The sequence below is a fragment of the Panthera tigris genome, chromosome B1, assembly GCF_018350195.1.
Source record: "Panthera tigris isolate Pti1 chromosome B1, P.tigris_Pti1_mat1.1, whole genome shotgun sequence".
NCBI classification, from domain to species: domain Eukaryota; kingdom Metazoa; phylum Chordata; class Mammalia; order Carnivora; family Felidae; genus Panthera; species Panthera tigris.
The window spans coordinates 112920432-112936380 of record NC_056663.1 but is presented as its reverse complement, the minus strand read 5'-3'; the positions used below and the strand labels follow the sequence as shown (position 1 = coordinate 112936380).

Below are 15949 nucleotides of genomic sequence, written 5' to 3'. Positions count from 1 at the left end.
TTTCCATATCTTGGCTATTAGAAAAAAGGGAATCCTTGCTCACCATTGGCAGGAATGTAAACTGGTACAGCTATTATAGAAAATGCAATGGAGGGTGTTGAAAAAATTAAAAATAGAACTACCATGGACCCAGCAAATCCCACTATTGGGTATGTATTTGAAGGAAATGAAATCAGTGTCACAAAAAAGATCTCTGCACTCACATGTTCATTGCAGTAGTATTCACAGTAGCCAAAATTAACTCCCCCGCCCCTGTTTAGACCGTGAGGAAAGAACTCAGGTAAATTACCTTCCCACGTGGACTTAACGTTTCATGTGTCACTATCCAGGGCAATTGTATTTTGAAACACAGATGCTAGGTAACACATATGAATTAGATTTTAATGGTGGCAAAGCTTTTGCTATCATAGAAATCTCCATCTTTTTTCAATGAAGAAAGATCATTATTAGGAGAGATTTGCCACTTGTTGCATTGTTCGGCAGTTTTTATTCATTACTTCAAGCCTTTTGCAGACTTAGCAACTTATGACACAGGATGCCCAGTTAAATTTGAATTACAGATAAACAACAAATAATTTAATCTAAGTATATCCCAAATATTCCATTTTTCTTTAAAGAGTTCGAGCCATGCAATATTTGGGACGTACTTAAATACTGTGTTGTGTATTTGAAATTCAAATTTAACTGGGCATCCTGTATTTTATCTAGGAGCTGTATTGTAAGTAAGTAATCCAAGCTCTCAGCTTGGGTTAGGTTGCTCTGAAATGCTGTTTGTTTTTTTAAACAAAGTCTCCAAGACAAAACATTACATTTCCCACTTGCTGGGAACACTACGTTCCAGTTCCTTAGTTCTTTCTATTAAAAACATGATTGCAAAGAGTAGCCAATTCTGTGGGAGAGACGGTCCCAAAGAGCTGCAGGTGGGCCACCATCTAGAGAACAGCAAACATCCGGCAGAAGTAGGCCTTGAGCTGACCCTCTAATTGGAGCTCATTGGCCATCTCAGCCCTTAGCACAACCCTTGGAGCCAAGTGCGAGCCGGAACCTGGGCGACCTGCTTCTCTCCCCCTTTCCCACTCAGTCTTTGAGATTAACTTCCAAAGGGACCCTGCCTCTCTCCAGATCCCTGACGCTCTCTTCCCCTCACCCCCGCGCCTCCTTGCCCAGTGGGCGGGAATCGAGAAGCTAAGTACCCAGAATTAACAGCGAGCATTGAAAGCAACAGCTCCCAAGGGTGTGATCGCCTGCTCTCGTTCATTCCACAAGGGTCTTCCGCGGGTAAAAAGATGAGCCGGCCAAGCGTTGGCGCTGTGCCCCTCCAAATCTAAGCTGGGGGAGGGCGGTTCACTAGCGCCCCTCCCCTTTTTCTTTTCTTTTTTTTCTTTTTTTTTTTTTTTTTCGGTCGGAGGACAGAAAACTGCCCCGCTCAGCGCCGGGGCGCGTTCGAGAGCCGCGGGAAGCGGGACACACCCTCCCCTTAGCCCGCCCCCCACCCGGCGGCGCGGCCCCGGCGCTGGGAGGCGGGGGCCGGTGGGAGGCGCGGGGCGGGCTGCGCGCCGCGAGAGCGCCTGCTGCCGGCGGCTGACGATGGCCGGCTGAGTCGCGCGGCAGCCCGCGCCCGGGCAGGATGATGCTCCTGAGGGGCCCCTGGCCGCGGCGTCCGCGGCTGCCGCCGACACCCAGACCCGCGGGCCGAGTGCATCCGCCGCCGCGAACGCCGACGCCTCAGGTGCGACCGAGCCCGGCTCCGGAGGGGTGGGGGCGGGGGGAGGGCGGCTGGAAAAGTTTGCGTAGCGCAACTTGGGCGGCGGCGAAAGCCGAGCGGCCGGCCGGCAAGTTCTCTGCGTGTGGCTGGCCCTCCGGCTTCGCGCGTGGGCGGACCGCGGCAGGTGGGCTCCCGGGCCGCAGACGTGGGTCCCAGGCGCCGAGGGAAGGCGAGGCCCGGGCGGCGAGGAGGCGCATCACCTCGGCCACTGGGCGGCGGCCCGGGGAGCAGCAAAATCTCCCCGGGAGGCGGTTTCTTGGCGGCCACCGCACGCTCAGGAGTTTTCAGTCACTTTGCCGCCGGCTCGGTGGTCGGTGCCGAGAGGAGCTATAGAAAAACGATCGAGCGGAGGGGCTGCCCCCCGGGGGTGCACGGTCGTAGGAAAGTGAAATTTCCAGCCTGAAAACCGCCAGCCCCTCCCTTCTAAAAAGAGGGAAGAAAAACTCGCGTTTTGTTCCGACACGCGGGTGAATCATGAGTGTGCGTCGGTGAGTAACAGCTGGCTTGACACAGTTGTATTGTGGCCAGTGTGGAACCGTAGCTTGGAGCAGAGGGAGGGGAGTGGATGCGCCCTGGAAAAGCCAGGGGGAAATGCTGCGCGTAACTCGGATGGGGATGGAGCCTGACACGAGCCCTAACTGAGCCTGATGAGGAAAGAACCCATTAGCAAGAGCCTTCCAGGTGTGTGTGATTTGGGAGCGCGTCTCTGAGTTTTCTCACCCCTTCCCCCCTTTAGATTACTTTCAGATTGTTAGAAAAATAACGTTTTAGCTGCGCAGTGTCAAAGAAAAGCAGAAAAGAAGCCATGCCAATATCTTGTCACTTTCACTTCCTGTTTGTTTTTTTTTCCTCCAAGTATTTTTGGGCTTCAGAGTTTTGAATGCTGGAGGAAATATTTAAATATTTTAAATTTCCTTTGAGTGTTTGAAAGAGAATGGTGAAGGGCATTTTATTACTAACGCCTAGAAAAAGGGGCAAACTCCTTAAAATGTAAAATGGTAGACTTCACAAATTGGAGGGAAGGTTTTCCACGTTTGAAATTGTACTTTTTTTTTTTAATTATTTTTTTTAACGTTTATTTCTTTTTGAGACAGAGAGCATGAACAGGGGAGGGGCAGAGAGAGAGGGAGACACAGAATCAGAAGCAGGCTCCAGGCTCTGAGCCTTCAGCCCAGAGCCCGACGCGGGGCTCGAACTCACGGACCGTGAGATCGTGACCTGAGCTGAAGTCGGACGCTTAGCCGACTGAGCCACCCAGGCGCCCCGAAATTGTACTTTATTAAAAACTGCACTTTACAGTCAAAGATAATACCAAACAGTGAAACAACCCAAGGAACCCCCTTTGTTGTACCACCATTTGTTATTTTTTTTAAGTGTATTTTTGAGGGGGAGAGGGGGAGAGAGGGAGAGAGTCCCAGGCAGGCTCTACACTGTCAGTGCAGAGCTGGGCATGGGGCTGGAAGGAGCTGGAGTCAACGCTTAACTGACTGAGCCACCCAGGTGCCCCTATACCATCATTTAAACAAAAGATTAATTTAGTTTTCTATTAAACCCATTTAATAGTAAGTGGAATTTTTATGGAGCCCGAGACTGGCTGCGCTTTCTCAAATGATCAGCTCTAAGCCCTCTTCTCCATATTTCCCACCTGATGCTGTTCCCACCTGGTGCTGAAGCATGCCCCAGCAGGAATGTGGATGCCCTTTAAAAGAAAATGATACAGCGGGGCTTATGAGGCTTAATCATAGGGAGACAGTGGTTAGTACTTTGTTTCTAGATAATCATCCCAAGAAACCTTATATTTGGTTTCTAACTGGTTTTAAGTCTTGCCAGTCCATGCTATTAAGTCAATTTACTGAACTTTAGAAATGGAAATGCTTCCATTTTACTTGTTTGATAAAAGACCCCTTGAAAGAAGAGTTTACTTCTGTATATGCCTCTTTGAAATCGTACCATAAAGAAACTGACAGAAATATCCTGGCCACTTAGTTTTGGCTAGGACTACTAAACCATTTTCTGCAAATCAAATTAACTGGCTGTAGGGACATTTTTCATTCTAAAGTCTCACTGGTTTGTGGTCGCCCCATTTGATACGAAAAGTCCTGTGGCTAAAGACAAGTATTTTATATATTTTTGCCACAAACATTCAGACCCCTGGAGTCTATGAAAACAGCAGGAAAAAAAACACAAAAGTGATATTTGCAACCCGATAGCTCATAAAATCCTAGCTTGCAAGGACTTGTCATTATAATAGTATTTCAGGTTAGCTTTCCCAATTATATTTGGCCTTTTCTAAAAGTATGAGTGTGTTTTAGAGGAGGATTTAGTAAGTTTGGAAAAATACATTTTTCATCCTTGTCTGCCAGTATTTTGTGGGTGGAAAAAAGTTTGTCAACATAGGTATGTTTAGTATACCAGGATTGTTTAAGAATGCACTCAGTCTGAAGCGAAAGAGTGCCAGAGTGTGTTGTGTTGCCTTTAGCCAAGGCATGCTCTGGTGTCCATGGTCACGTTCCCGTGTCAGCATCTCTGCTTGTCAGTAGCATTCTGGCTGAGTGGTTGTCAGGGCAATCCATGGCTCCTGCTGGCCTTTCTGTTCTCCAGGAGGCAGCTTTGAGTGGTTATAGCACCTGGCGAATTATCTCTAAACAGAAAGCCCTTACCTAATTGTGCCTTTCTTAATTTGGGCTTTCTGCTGCTTAGTTTGAGAAGTCCCCCGGTAAGATTTCAGAACCCCCACTACAGCATTTTAGTCCCTACCATAAACTGTGTTTAAAACTAAAAAAAAAAAAAAAAAAAAAAAAAAATCAAGTGTACTTTCAGAGTATACTTTTTTTCTTAACATCTAGAAACAAAGCGTCACATGTTTAAATCCCACCACCAAATGTTCATTGAGAAATTGTTTCCACCTTTTGAATTTAAGTCATTCTCATTTGATACTTTTCCTCCCATTCTGCCTCCTGTGTTTGTAATTACTGCAATGTATTCTGTAATACTGGTTTCAGAGCTCTCTCCCGAGGAGAACGCTTGGTTATATGTTGGAGATTGTACTTACACTATAGCAGATACTGGGGTAAAGTCATTCTAGACCAGTTTGTTAAATATTAAACATTACCATCTTCCCAGCACTCAGGTATTAGTGCTCAGTTTTTTTGTTTTTTGTTTTTTTTTTAGATTTTGCTCTTTATTGCAGTTTAACAATGAGTGTTATGGCAAACTCTAAGCTAGAAAATCATTCTATATATTAGCAGACAAGTATATGTTGAATGAGGTCTTTGTGAAGCATTGGTAGAAAACCTGAGGCAAATACTGGTTGATCTAATAGCTGTGTAAGCTAAATGTGTTTAGGTGCTAGCAGAGAAATGAGCAGCTAATTTAGTTGGCGCTAGGCAGTTGGAACATCTGAGTGCCCACCTGGCCTTGCCACCCGTGAGCTCCCTGAACTCATAGCCAAGTCATTCGGTCTGTTTGGGCCTGTTGTATTCCCTTTGCGAAACAAGATTTATCTAATTGGTCCCCAAAGCTCTTGCCATCTTCAAAGTTGCCATTTGTAATTTTACCAGGGGATATAAATATAGTGTTGAATAAAATATTGTCAGTGTCAGAATGTCTTAATGGTTGAACAGTCCTCTTTTATGATCTTAGGCAGTCAGTAAAATGGCAGTTTTACCTAGTGATTGTAATAACTGTTTTCCCTTTAAAAAGGAATTGAAATTGATTTGATGGGGTAGGCATGTCAGAATAGATTAAGTCTCGCTCTGATACTTTGTTCTGTCATTACCAGTGTTTTCATCTGTGAAATATTGCTTATTCAAGAGTATCTAGCATTAGAACCATTTTATAATAGACATCTTGAGCTAACCTACAGGCTATAAGCCAATAGTTAATAAACAGAACAGCATAATCTTAGCCATATTCTAGAAGTATCTTTTTTTAATTCCTGTTTCATTTACCACAGTATTTTCGTGTTTTTTTTTTTTTTTTTTTAACAAATATCAACTCTGTTCTCAGAGCTGTATGTTCACTGCATGGTATGGGATCCCTCATCCAAATGTGTTTACTGAATTTTCCACATTAGCATACCTTTTTTAAATTAAATATACTTAACGAAAATTTATTTTTAAGAGAGACAGAGCATGAGTGGGGGAGGGGCAGAGAGCCAGGGAGACACAGAATCTGAAGGAGGCTCCAGGCTCTGGAGCTGTCAGCACAGAGCCTGATTTGGGGCTTGAACCCAGGAAGCTGGAGATCATGACCTGAGCTGAAGTAGGATGTGTAAGCAGTTGAGCCACCCAGGTGCCCCCGCATTAGCATACCTTTTAAGAAACAGCCCTGTGAAACATGGTAGTCCGTTGAAAGGTGCCCTTTAAGAGGACCCATGGAAGAAGTTGCGGTCTGGTCGTAGCATTAGAGCTGTTGGTTTCTCCTGCGCAGATGCGGGAGTTTTTTGTACCAGCAGTGAAATGACTGTAGCCAGTGCTGTTCTCCCTGTGCACTGGCTGCCAGCAAGCGTAGGGTCAGATTTTCAACCCACCTTCTAACAAATGTGAAATGATAAGCATTTTACGTATTTACCACACTCATGGTTTCGTGTTCTCTACTTTCGTTTTTTCCTACATTCACATCCTCACCAATTTTTTCTGAAATTATCTTTTATTTTTTAAATGTTTTATTTTTCAGAGACAGAGCATGAGTGGGGGAGGGGCAGAGAGAGAGGGAGACACAGAATCCAAAACAGGCTCCAGGCTCTGAGCTGTCAGCACAGAGCCCGACGCGGGGCTCGAACCCACGGACCGTGAGATCATGACCTGAGCCAGAGTCAGAAGCTTAACTGACTGAGCCACCCAGGCGCCCCTGAAATGATCTTTTAATGGGAAAACGTGAAAATACGTTTTTAAGAAATTTAAAAAATCAGCTCTTGGTGTTTGAACAAATATATTCTTTTTTATTTTATTTTATTTTATTTTTTTAACGTTTATTTATTTTTGAGACAGACAGAGCATGAACGGGGGAGGGGCAGAGAGAGAGGGAGACACAGAATCGGAAGCAGGCTCCAGGCTCTGAGCCATCAGCCCAGAGCCTGATGCGGGGCTCGAACTCACAGACTGTGAGATCGTGACCTGAGCCGAAGTCGGAGGCCCAACCGACTGAGCCACCCAGGCGCCCCTGAACAAATATATTCTAAGTAGTTAATTGTGGAAGTGTGGCAAACTAGTTTCTGGTTCACACGGTCTCTGCTATGTGCTTCACCCCGAGAAAGTGCTCACTAAATATTGATTGTACTGAATAGAGTTGCTGTAAGAATCAAATTCTTTTTTTTTTTTTTTTAATTTTTTTTTTCAACGTTTTTAATTTATTTTTGGGACAGAGAGAGACAGAGCATGAACGGGGGAGGGGCAGAGAGAGAGGGAGACACAGAATCGGAAACAGGCTGCAGGCTCCGAGCCATCAGCCCAGAGCCTGATGCGGGGCTCGAACTCACGGACCGCGAGATCGTGACCTGGCTGAAGTCGGACGCTTAACCGACTGCGCCACCCAGGCGCCCCAAGAATCAAATTCTTTGATGCTGTGGTTCTCTCACTCTTCTTGAGATGTGGTTGACATGTATGGTTCTCTCTTAAATGTGGTACTGAAGTTGTTTTGCTGTCCTCTCACCTTTTTTTCTTCTTAGTGCCTTCACCTGGCCTGAATCCTACCTCCTTGCTACCTCCACTGTCCTCACCTGACTTCAAATATAGTTTGGGTCAACTAGCAATACCTACCAAATCTCTTATTCTGAGAGTTTCCTATTTTGTTAACTCATAAATGGTATTACTTGATTGTACATGATTTTTACTTTAGACACAGGTTCATTAATAAAGGAAACAGCCCTGCAGTCCAGGCTTTGGGCAGCTCTTTGGGGGATAATTAGATTTCTGTCTAGGATTCACAATATTGGTGAGAAATGCTGTATGAAATCACCATAAACAAAGTCTAGTGAAGAGAATTTCTCTGAATAGATATGAGGGCAAGAAATAGGGAGCCATGAAAAGAGAGACAAGAGACGGAACTGGAGTTGAAACGTCTATAGCCTGTGGGTGGAAACAAAAGGTGACATGAAACATTAAACCTCTTATCAAGAAACCGAAACGGGTAGGTGCACAAAGCTTTATTGTGGCAAACTTTAGGGTGGAAAAAAGTCTTCCTGAAGGATCATCCTGGAAGTATGTGTTCTCTCTGAGGGTCTTTTGGTATTTACTGGGTTGAGACGGTGTGGTTTGCAGAACTGCTGTGGACACAAGTGGTGATGAACTCTCAATTATTTTGTTGTAGGAAGGCCTTTTTTTTTTTTTTTTTCAAGAAATAAATTCTTTTTTTTTTTTTAAGTTTAATTTTTTGAGAGAGGGATAGAGGGAGAGTGCACCCATGTACAAGCGAGCAAGCAGGGGAGGGGCAGAGAGAGAGGGAGCGAGAGAATCCCAAGCAGCTGTCAGTGCAAAGCCAGACACGGGGCTCGATCTCGACCATGAGATCACGACCTGAGTGGAAATCAAGAGTCGGGAGCTCAACCCACTGAGCCATCCAGGTGCCCCGGGAGTGCTTTGATAATGAATGCTCAAATCGCATTTCTGAGGCCTAGGGATGAGTTAGATTATTTTTAACCTCTTAGGCCTAACAGTAAATAACAAATGTCCTGAACCTGGTTGGAAGAAGGAAGAAGTTATTCTTTTTGACAAATTCTTGTTCTTTTCCTGATTCTGTGTGTGTGTGGGGGGGGGGGGTGTGTGTGGGTATGGGTGTTCATATGTGTGGACTGTCTCTTGTTAAATATTTTGTTTTTGGTATTAATTTCCCCAGTGAGCTAAGTGGGATATTTGAAGAGAGGATTTTGAAAGGTGTTTGATGAATACCTGCTCTTTCCACCAGTAATGCAGCTGGAATACAGGTGTACATTTTTATTACCTGAGAGTTGACAGTAATGTGACTGTAAACCTGAAAAAACATTTTAGAAAATGTCTGCAAACAGATCAACATAGCATTGGCTGTCTGAGCTCTTGCTGGAGGATGTTTGTGGTAACATTTTATGGTCTGATAACTTATTTCTGCAAGTCTGCTTTGGGAATGTTTCAGATAATATGTAATAAAGCAATTTCCACTTTCCAGGGGAAAGTATGGTTTCTTTTGACCTTGTAAATACCCTTTTATGGGTTTGTTATTAGTGAAACCAAGGTAAGCAAGCTTTAAAACATAAGCTGCAGTTGATTGGGAAATCCTGTGGCCTCATCCCATCAGTCCCACTTTCTGCTCCATGCCTCCCTTTGTCGGTATCTGTGCTGCTCCCTAGGCAGCTTTATTCCCTGCCCCCCAAATCACCCTTCTTCACTCTCCTGATTCTACACTTCCTCCAAGGCTGAGTTCCAGTACCTGCCCACCCACTCCCTGGAGCCCCTTTTTGATGAGGTGCACAGGTCTCTGCCGGCAGAATTAACTCCACGTTCTTTTTTCTCTTCTGCAGCACTTAACGCATCCCATGTGTTACAGGTGTGCTTGAATGGTTTTCCCTCCTGCATTCTCTCAGGATCTTGTGGTCAGAGCTATTTCTCCTCACCTCTGATGGCCTCTGCCCTGAATAATACGTGCTTGTTGGGTAGAGGGATGAGTGGACGGATAACTAAATATTACATAGAGTTTCTTAATGGTATGCTTTCTTTATGCCTAACCTTGTCCGTTTCCTCTTCACTTCATCTAGCCGGGAACACCTAAAGCATTCTTACCTACTCTTCGGGATGTGAGCCTTGAATAATTGAAGGTTTCTAAAAAGTTAATCAAAATGTTATTTATCATATTCTTCTATTAAAAGAAAGCCGTAGGGGCACCTGGGTGGCTCAGTCGGTTGAGCGTCCGACTTCAGCTCAGCTCATGATCTCACAGCCTGTGGGTTCAAGCCCCGCATCAGGCTCTGTGCTGACAGCTCAGAGCCTGGAGCCTGTTTCAGATTCTGTGTCTCCCTCTTTCTCTGACCCTCCCCTGTTCATGCTCTCTCTCTGTCTCAAAAATAAATAAATGTTAAAAAAAATTAAAAAAAAAAAATAAATAAAAGAAAGCCGTAATCCTAAATAATATTTTGGTTAGTTTTTTCCCTCAGATATGCTTTCAAATCAGGATTTTTAAAGGACACTATTAACATAATCTAATGAAACATAAATTATGTAAGGACAGACAGCCTGGTGTGTAAGGGTGTGTATTTTGTTGGCTGGTTTTTGTTGTTGCTTTTTTTTTTGTTTTTTAATTGAGGTATAAGACATACAACATTATATTCATTTCAGGTTTACAACATAGTGATTCAATATTTGCATATATTGTAAATATATATTTGTATATATTGTAAATATATATTTGTATATATTGTAAATATGTATTGTATATGTATATTGTATGTGTGTCAAGACATAGTTTCAGAAGTTTTTTTCTTATGAGAACTTTTAAGGTTTACTCTGGTAGCAGCTTTCAAGTATGCAATACAGTGTTATTACCTATAGTCACCATGCTGTGTATTACGTCCCCATGACATTTTTTTAACTGGGAGTTTGTACCTTTTGACCATCTTCACCCATTTTACCTGTCCCCCACCTCTGGCATCCACCCATCTGCTCTGTATCTGTGAGCTTGTTTTTTTTTTTTCCTTTCTTCCCTTCTCTTTTTTAGATTCCACATATAGGTAAGGGGCACCTGGGTGGCTCAGTCAGTTAAGCATCCAACTTCGGCTCAGATCATGATCTCACAGTTCGTGAGTTTGAGCCCCCCATTGGGCTCTGTGCTGACAGCTCAGAGCCTGGAGCCTTTTCAGATTCTCTCTGTCCTCTCCCCACCCCTCCACCCGCTTGCACTCTGTCTCTATCTCTTCCAAAAATAAACATTTAAAAAATTTAGATTCCACATAGGTAAGATCATCTGGCATTTGTCTTTCTCTGACTTGTTTCACTTAGCATAATATCCTCAAGGTCTATCCATGGTTTTTTTTTGTTTTTTTTTTTAATGTTTATTTTTGAGAGAGAGAGACACACAGAGCACAAGCGAGGAGGGGCAGAGACAGAGAGACACACAGAATCCAAAGCAGAATCCAGGCTCTGAGCTCTTGGCACAGAGCTTGATGTAGGGCTCGAACTCACAAACCGTGAGATCGTGACCTGAGCTGAAGTCAGATGCTTAACCGACTGAGCCACCCAGGCGCCCCCCCCAAGGCCTATCCATGTTATTGCAAATGGCAAGATTTCATTCTTTTTTTATGGCTGGATAATATTCCATTGTGTATTTATACCACATTTTCTTTATCCATTCATCCATCTATTGATGGACACTTAGGTTGTTTCCATATCTTGGCTATTATAAATAATGCTGCCATGGACATGGGGGTACATATCTTTTCAAGTTAGTGGTTTTTATTTCCTCTGCTAAGTACCCAGGAGTGGAACTGCTGAATCATATGGTAGCCCTGTTTTTAATTTTTTAAAGGAGCTTTTCTGTACTCCCACCAGCAGTGCACAAGAGTTCCCTTTTCTTCACCACCTTGTCAACACTTAACCATTTCTTTTTTGATAATGGTCTTGGCTGTTCTTAAAGTGTGGCGTTGATTTAGGAGGATTGTTTATATGTGGGGAAGGTAGCACTTGTCTCCATAGACCAGGGCTTTCCTAAATGGGATTCTCCCAGTATTAGATCATACTGGTTTTAGACTTGGAAAGTGAGGTTTTGTGATTGCCAAAATTATTAGTGTTAGTACTAAAGGCTTTATTGTTAAAACTTGAATAATTTAGAATATTTAAAATCAATGGGTGGTGTCTGGGTGGCTCAGTCCGTTGAGCATCCGACTTCAGCTCAGGTCATGATCTCATGGTTCATGGGTTGGAGCCCCGTGTTGGGCTCTGTGCTGACAGCTCCGAGCCTGGAGCCTGTTGTGGATTCGGTGTCTCCCTCTCTCCCTGCCCCTCCCCTGCTTGTGCTCTGTCTCTCTCTCTCTCTCTCTCTCTCTCTCTCTCTCTCTCTCTCTCTCTCTCTCTCAAAGATAAACATTAAAAAAAATTTAAAAAAAATTGATGATACAGATGTTTATTTGTAAGATACAGCTCCTGGGCAAAATATAAGATTAACCTTTTGGAAAATAACCCCCAAAGAAAAGAATACATTTTTTGATGTTAGGAAGCCTGCAGATCCTTTCCTGTAACCATCTTTTTACCACCATTCCAGATGTGGGGCATACTGTACTTTGGAGCATGGAGTTGCAATAAGATGACCATCACTTGGTCTTTCAGAGCTTAGGGTCTGGTTAAAGGGAGGTACCATATGTTTTATATCTTTGGGCATATGTATATATGTTTGTATTTCTTATTCTGCCAGTGCAGGTGGTTATAGTATTGCTAAATGAATAAGGAATAAGAAGATAGCTGCCATTGTCTTTGAGAAAAGATGTTGGTCTATACCACATGCTGATCATGTGATCTTTTCTTTTTTAAGTTTTTATTTATTTTGAGAGAGAGAGCGAGCGAGTGTGCAGTGGGGGGAGGCACAGAGAGGAAGAGAGAGAGAATCCTAAGCAGGCTCCGCACCGTCAGTGCAGAGCTGGACATGGGGCTCAAACTTATGAACTGCGAGATCGTGACCTAACCCGAAATCAAGAGTCAGACGCTTAACCAACTGAGCCACCCAGGTGCCCTGATCATTTTCTATTAAGGTCCAGATAGTGAACATTTTAGGCTTTGCATCCTGGAGTCTGTGTCACAAATAACTCAACTCTGGCATTGTAATGTGAAAGCAGTTATAGACAATACATAAATGAATAGTGTGTTTTCCAATAAACTTTATTTTTAAAAATGGCAGTAGGCCACATTTGGCCCAGAAGTTATAGTTTGCCAACCCCCGGCCTGTAGACTGTATACCAGGATTTTGTCAGTAGTAAAGAGCTGCTGTTCCAGAAGAGGAATCTGGATCTGGCAATCCAGTGTGTGTATAGTGGGATGAGGTAAGTGAGTACATGACCAAAGACCCATCGTGAAGTCCTGGTTAGTGTACATGAAGCTGGAATAACAGGAACTAGAACAATGGGAAGAACGAAAGGAAGAATTGTGAAGATGCATAGGTATTTCTGTAGATTTTGGTCAGAGCTGATCATGAGGCCCCAGTGCCTGGCGGGAACGAGAGAAGGAAGTGCATGGGAAGGCTTGGGACTAAGATAATGAGTTGCTGTCTGAAGGCAGGGGAACAATCCAGGTTCTGTGGTGAGTTCTCATTCTGTAGGAGACGTGACATGATGGATAAAGTAGTGAAGACTTGTGTAAGGAGTATTCAAGGAGCAGTATATTGACACAGGCATTTATTCCAGTGGATTTATTTCTCTGGTGAATTATCATTAAACCCTGGGTACCATTTGCCTTTAATCTGAATCTAGCATTAGAGCTTACAGTCAGTGTACATGTACTATTTTTCCTTCCTTTTCCTTTCCTAAACCATTTTCTAAGTGAATTTTCTGTTATCTTTATTGATTGGGATGAGCTGTGAAGTTCAACTTTTGCTGAAACAAAAGACCCAATAATAATTAAACATTTTTTTAAGCCAGTTTTTTCTTTCTAGGAAATGGTTCTGAGGTGAATTTTTTAGGTCTGCGCTAACTCTGATGCACACAATCATTCAGGGACCCTGATCTGACCATTTTCTCTGTCATCGTCAACATGTAGCTTCCAGGGTCAAAGGACCTTAGGTGGGTTTTATTTGTTTGTTTTTTGTTTTTTGTTTTTTTTTTTTTAATACTTGCAAGGTGTTAGTGGGCTAGGATTATTAATGTCACATAACACTCGTGCTCGTGTTCCACTATTTCGTTGGATATGTCACGTGGCCACATTTAGCTACAAGGGGGCTGAGAGATGTGGTCCTGGCAGGGAGCCACATTCCAGCTAAAACTTGATAACTGTGGAAGAAGAGAGATGGATTTTGGTGGACATTTAGCTGTTTCTGCTGCCGTTCCCTTGGCCAGAAACAAGAAAGTTTTGCTTTTTGTGGGCTCTGAATTTCTGAGGCTCTCTTGAACTATGTTTATATGTGTTCCTCAACAATAGATATTTACAGGGAAACTTTTATTTCTTTCTGGAAAACTTAAAAAGGAAATGGTGGAAAGGCAGCATTTTTAATTTGGGCTAGAACAGGAACATTTGACACCTTGTTGGGTTCATTATTAGCTGCCCTCTGGGCTGCAGCTTAATAGAAAATGGTGTAGTCTCACTTATACACTGTAAGCTAAGGAAGGGAAATTTCTAATGGTTCAATTAGAAGCTAAAGCCAGAATTCAAGTTTATGCAATGACACTTGATAAGGAGGAGAAAAAAGGTACACTTGGGAGAAGATGTTGACAGTATGGTTTTAGGGAAAGACTTCCTTGAGAAGAATTGTGATGGTTAATATCCTATATATCTAGTATAGGAATTTAATTGCATTGTTTCTGTTAGAAATATGGTCTAAAAAAGGGAGATCTTAATTGGATACTTAGGATTGTTGAAAGATGCTGTGTTTTAGAGTGAAATATATTTTAGTACGTAATATACTATTGAGATTAATCCACTGTAGTTCAGGGTATGTTCAGAAAGAGATTTATTAAACTGATAAGAACAGATACTACACTTGATCTTAGCCAAAAGGCCGAGAAGCGATAGAAAGAGATTTATTAATATGACTTTGTGTAATGTCTCCTCACCACATTATTTACTCAGTCTCCTCTTTTTGGCTTATATGCTGGCTTTTTAACTTTAATTTGTCAGGCTTGGATATCACTGTTGATCAGTCTTAAATGCATTACTTTTATTGACTTTGAGATATAAGAAATGTTTTCCTTTCCCATTGCTTTTCATGTTCTACAGTGTAATTATCATTTTATATCATGAAATGGTTAGATTACCATACACATGCACACCTGTGTATGCCTTGACCTTGGATGCTATGCTTGTCTATGATACATTAATAAGGCTTTAATGAGACAGTTGTTTGCAGGCCTATTATATATATAATATATATATATGTATGTGATATGTGATACATAGTATACAACATGTATTATATAGAAAATACATGTAAGTGGAAATACATACTATTATCACTGATCTGAACATATTATAGTATCCTGAATGGTGCCTGTGCCTAACCTAGCATTGTCACAGCATAAAAGATCATCCTAGGTCCTGTGGAATTATCTTTTTCTGGAGGCTTCTTATTCCATACTGCAGCAGATTACTGTGCGCTTGGTAAGCATGTATCATTCCTAGAAGAAAGCAAGCCTTTTTTCCTAATGAGGGTAAAAGTATAGGATGAGTATAGGATTCGACTGACTGAAGGAAAGTAGAACATCCTGATCACAGCAAGCCGTCGTCCATTACATTGGATCAGGACTGTCCTACTGCATCCTGCACCAGGATGTTACGTTTTATTTCTGAGGCAGTACCTCAGAAGAGACGCTGACAAGCTGGTGGGGAGGGAGGTACATCCAGAAAGCGATTAAGATATTGGGGATTCATATAGAAGATCATTAAAGGGGCCAGATATTTTTAATCTGGTGAAAAGAAGGCGAAGAAGAAGCAAATATTTGTTTGCAAATATCTAAGAAGGTATCCTGTGGAAGAAAGTCGTTACCCTGTGCTGCTTCAGAGCAAGGAAATCACAACTAAGATTGGGCAGACTACATATGCAGAGCTCAGCTCAGTTTAAGAAACTATCTGTATATATTCTGGCTATTGACTGTTGGATAGACTGCTCACTAAAGCACAGGACTCTTAAGTTAGAAGAACACAGGCAGACAGTAGAGAAGCACTGCAGGAGCCTGTTCAGTGAGCACACCAGAACTAGGAAGCAGAGCCCCTTTTCCTCTTCTGGCATCTCCCCAGTGCTGCCTGCTGACAAAACTTTAGTGCCAACCAGCAAAGGAAAAACACTGGAAGGGCCCAGATCCATTTTCACAGGGAAGTCCAAAAGGGTGAATTTGGAGCTTCCTGGAAGTAAATTGATAACCCTCACAGGTGGGATGGGGCAATACCTGTGCAGCGCTTGGAAGTAACAGCTACTTTTGTGGGCATGGCCAACCTGGTAAGGCCATGGTAGGATGGGAGATGAGGCCAGACCGTGGTTGGGGCACTGGTTAAAGAGGTGGTAATTTGGATATAGTGTCTATAGTCT

General features: G+C 42.9%; 1 protein-coding gene and 1 pseudogene across 1 annotated transcript in view; one reads left to right on the top strand and one right to left on the bottom strand.

Annotated features, from left to right (window-relative positions):
• Window positions 1–1531: 1531 nt before the first annotated feature.
• MCUB (mitochondrial calcium uniporter dominant negative subunit beta) overlaps window positions 1532–15949 on the top strand; it is a 91050-nt gene continuing 76632 nt past the window's right edge. The window contains 1 exon segment of the mRNA XM_042984054.1: window positions 1532–1729. Within this exon segment, the coding sequence (XP_042839988.1) occupies window positions 1628–1729 (102 nt within the window). The 5' untranslated portion in view covers window positions 1532–1627.
• Window positions 14309–14437, bottom strand: LOC122238288 (annotated as a pseudogene).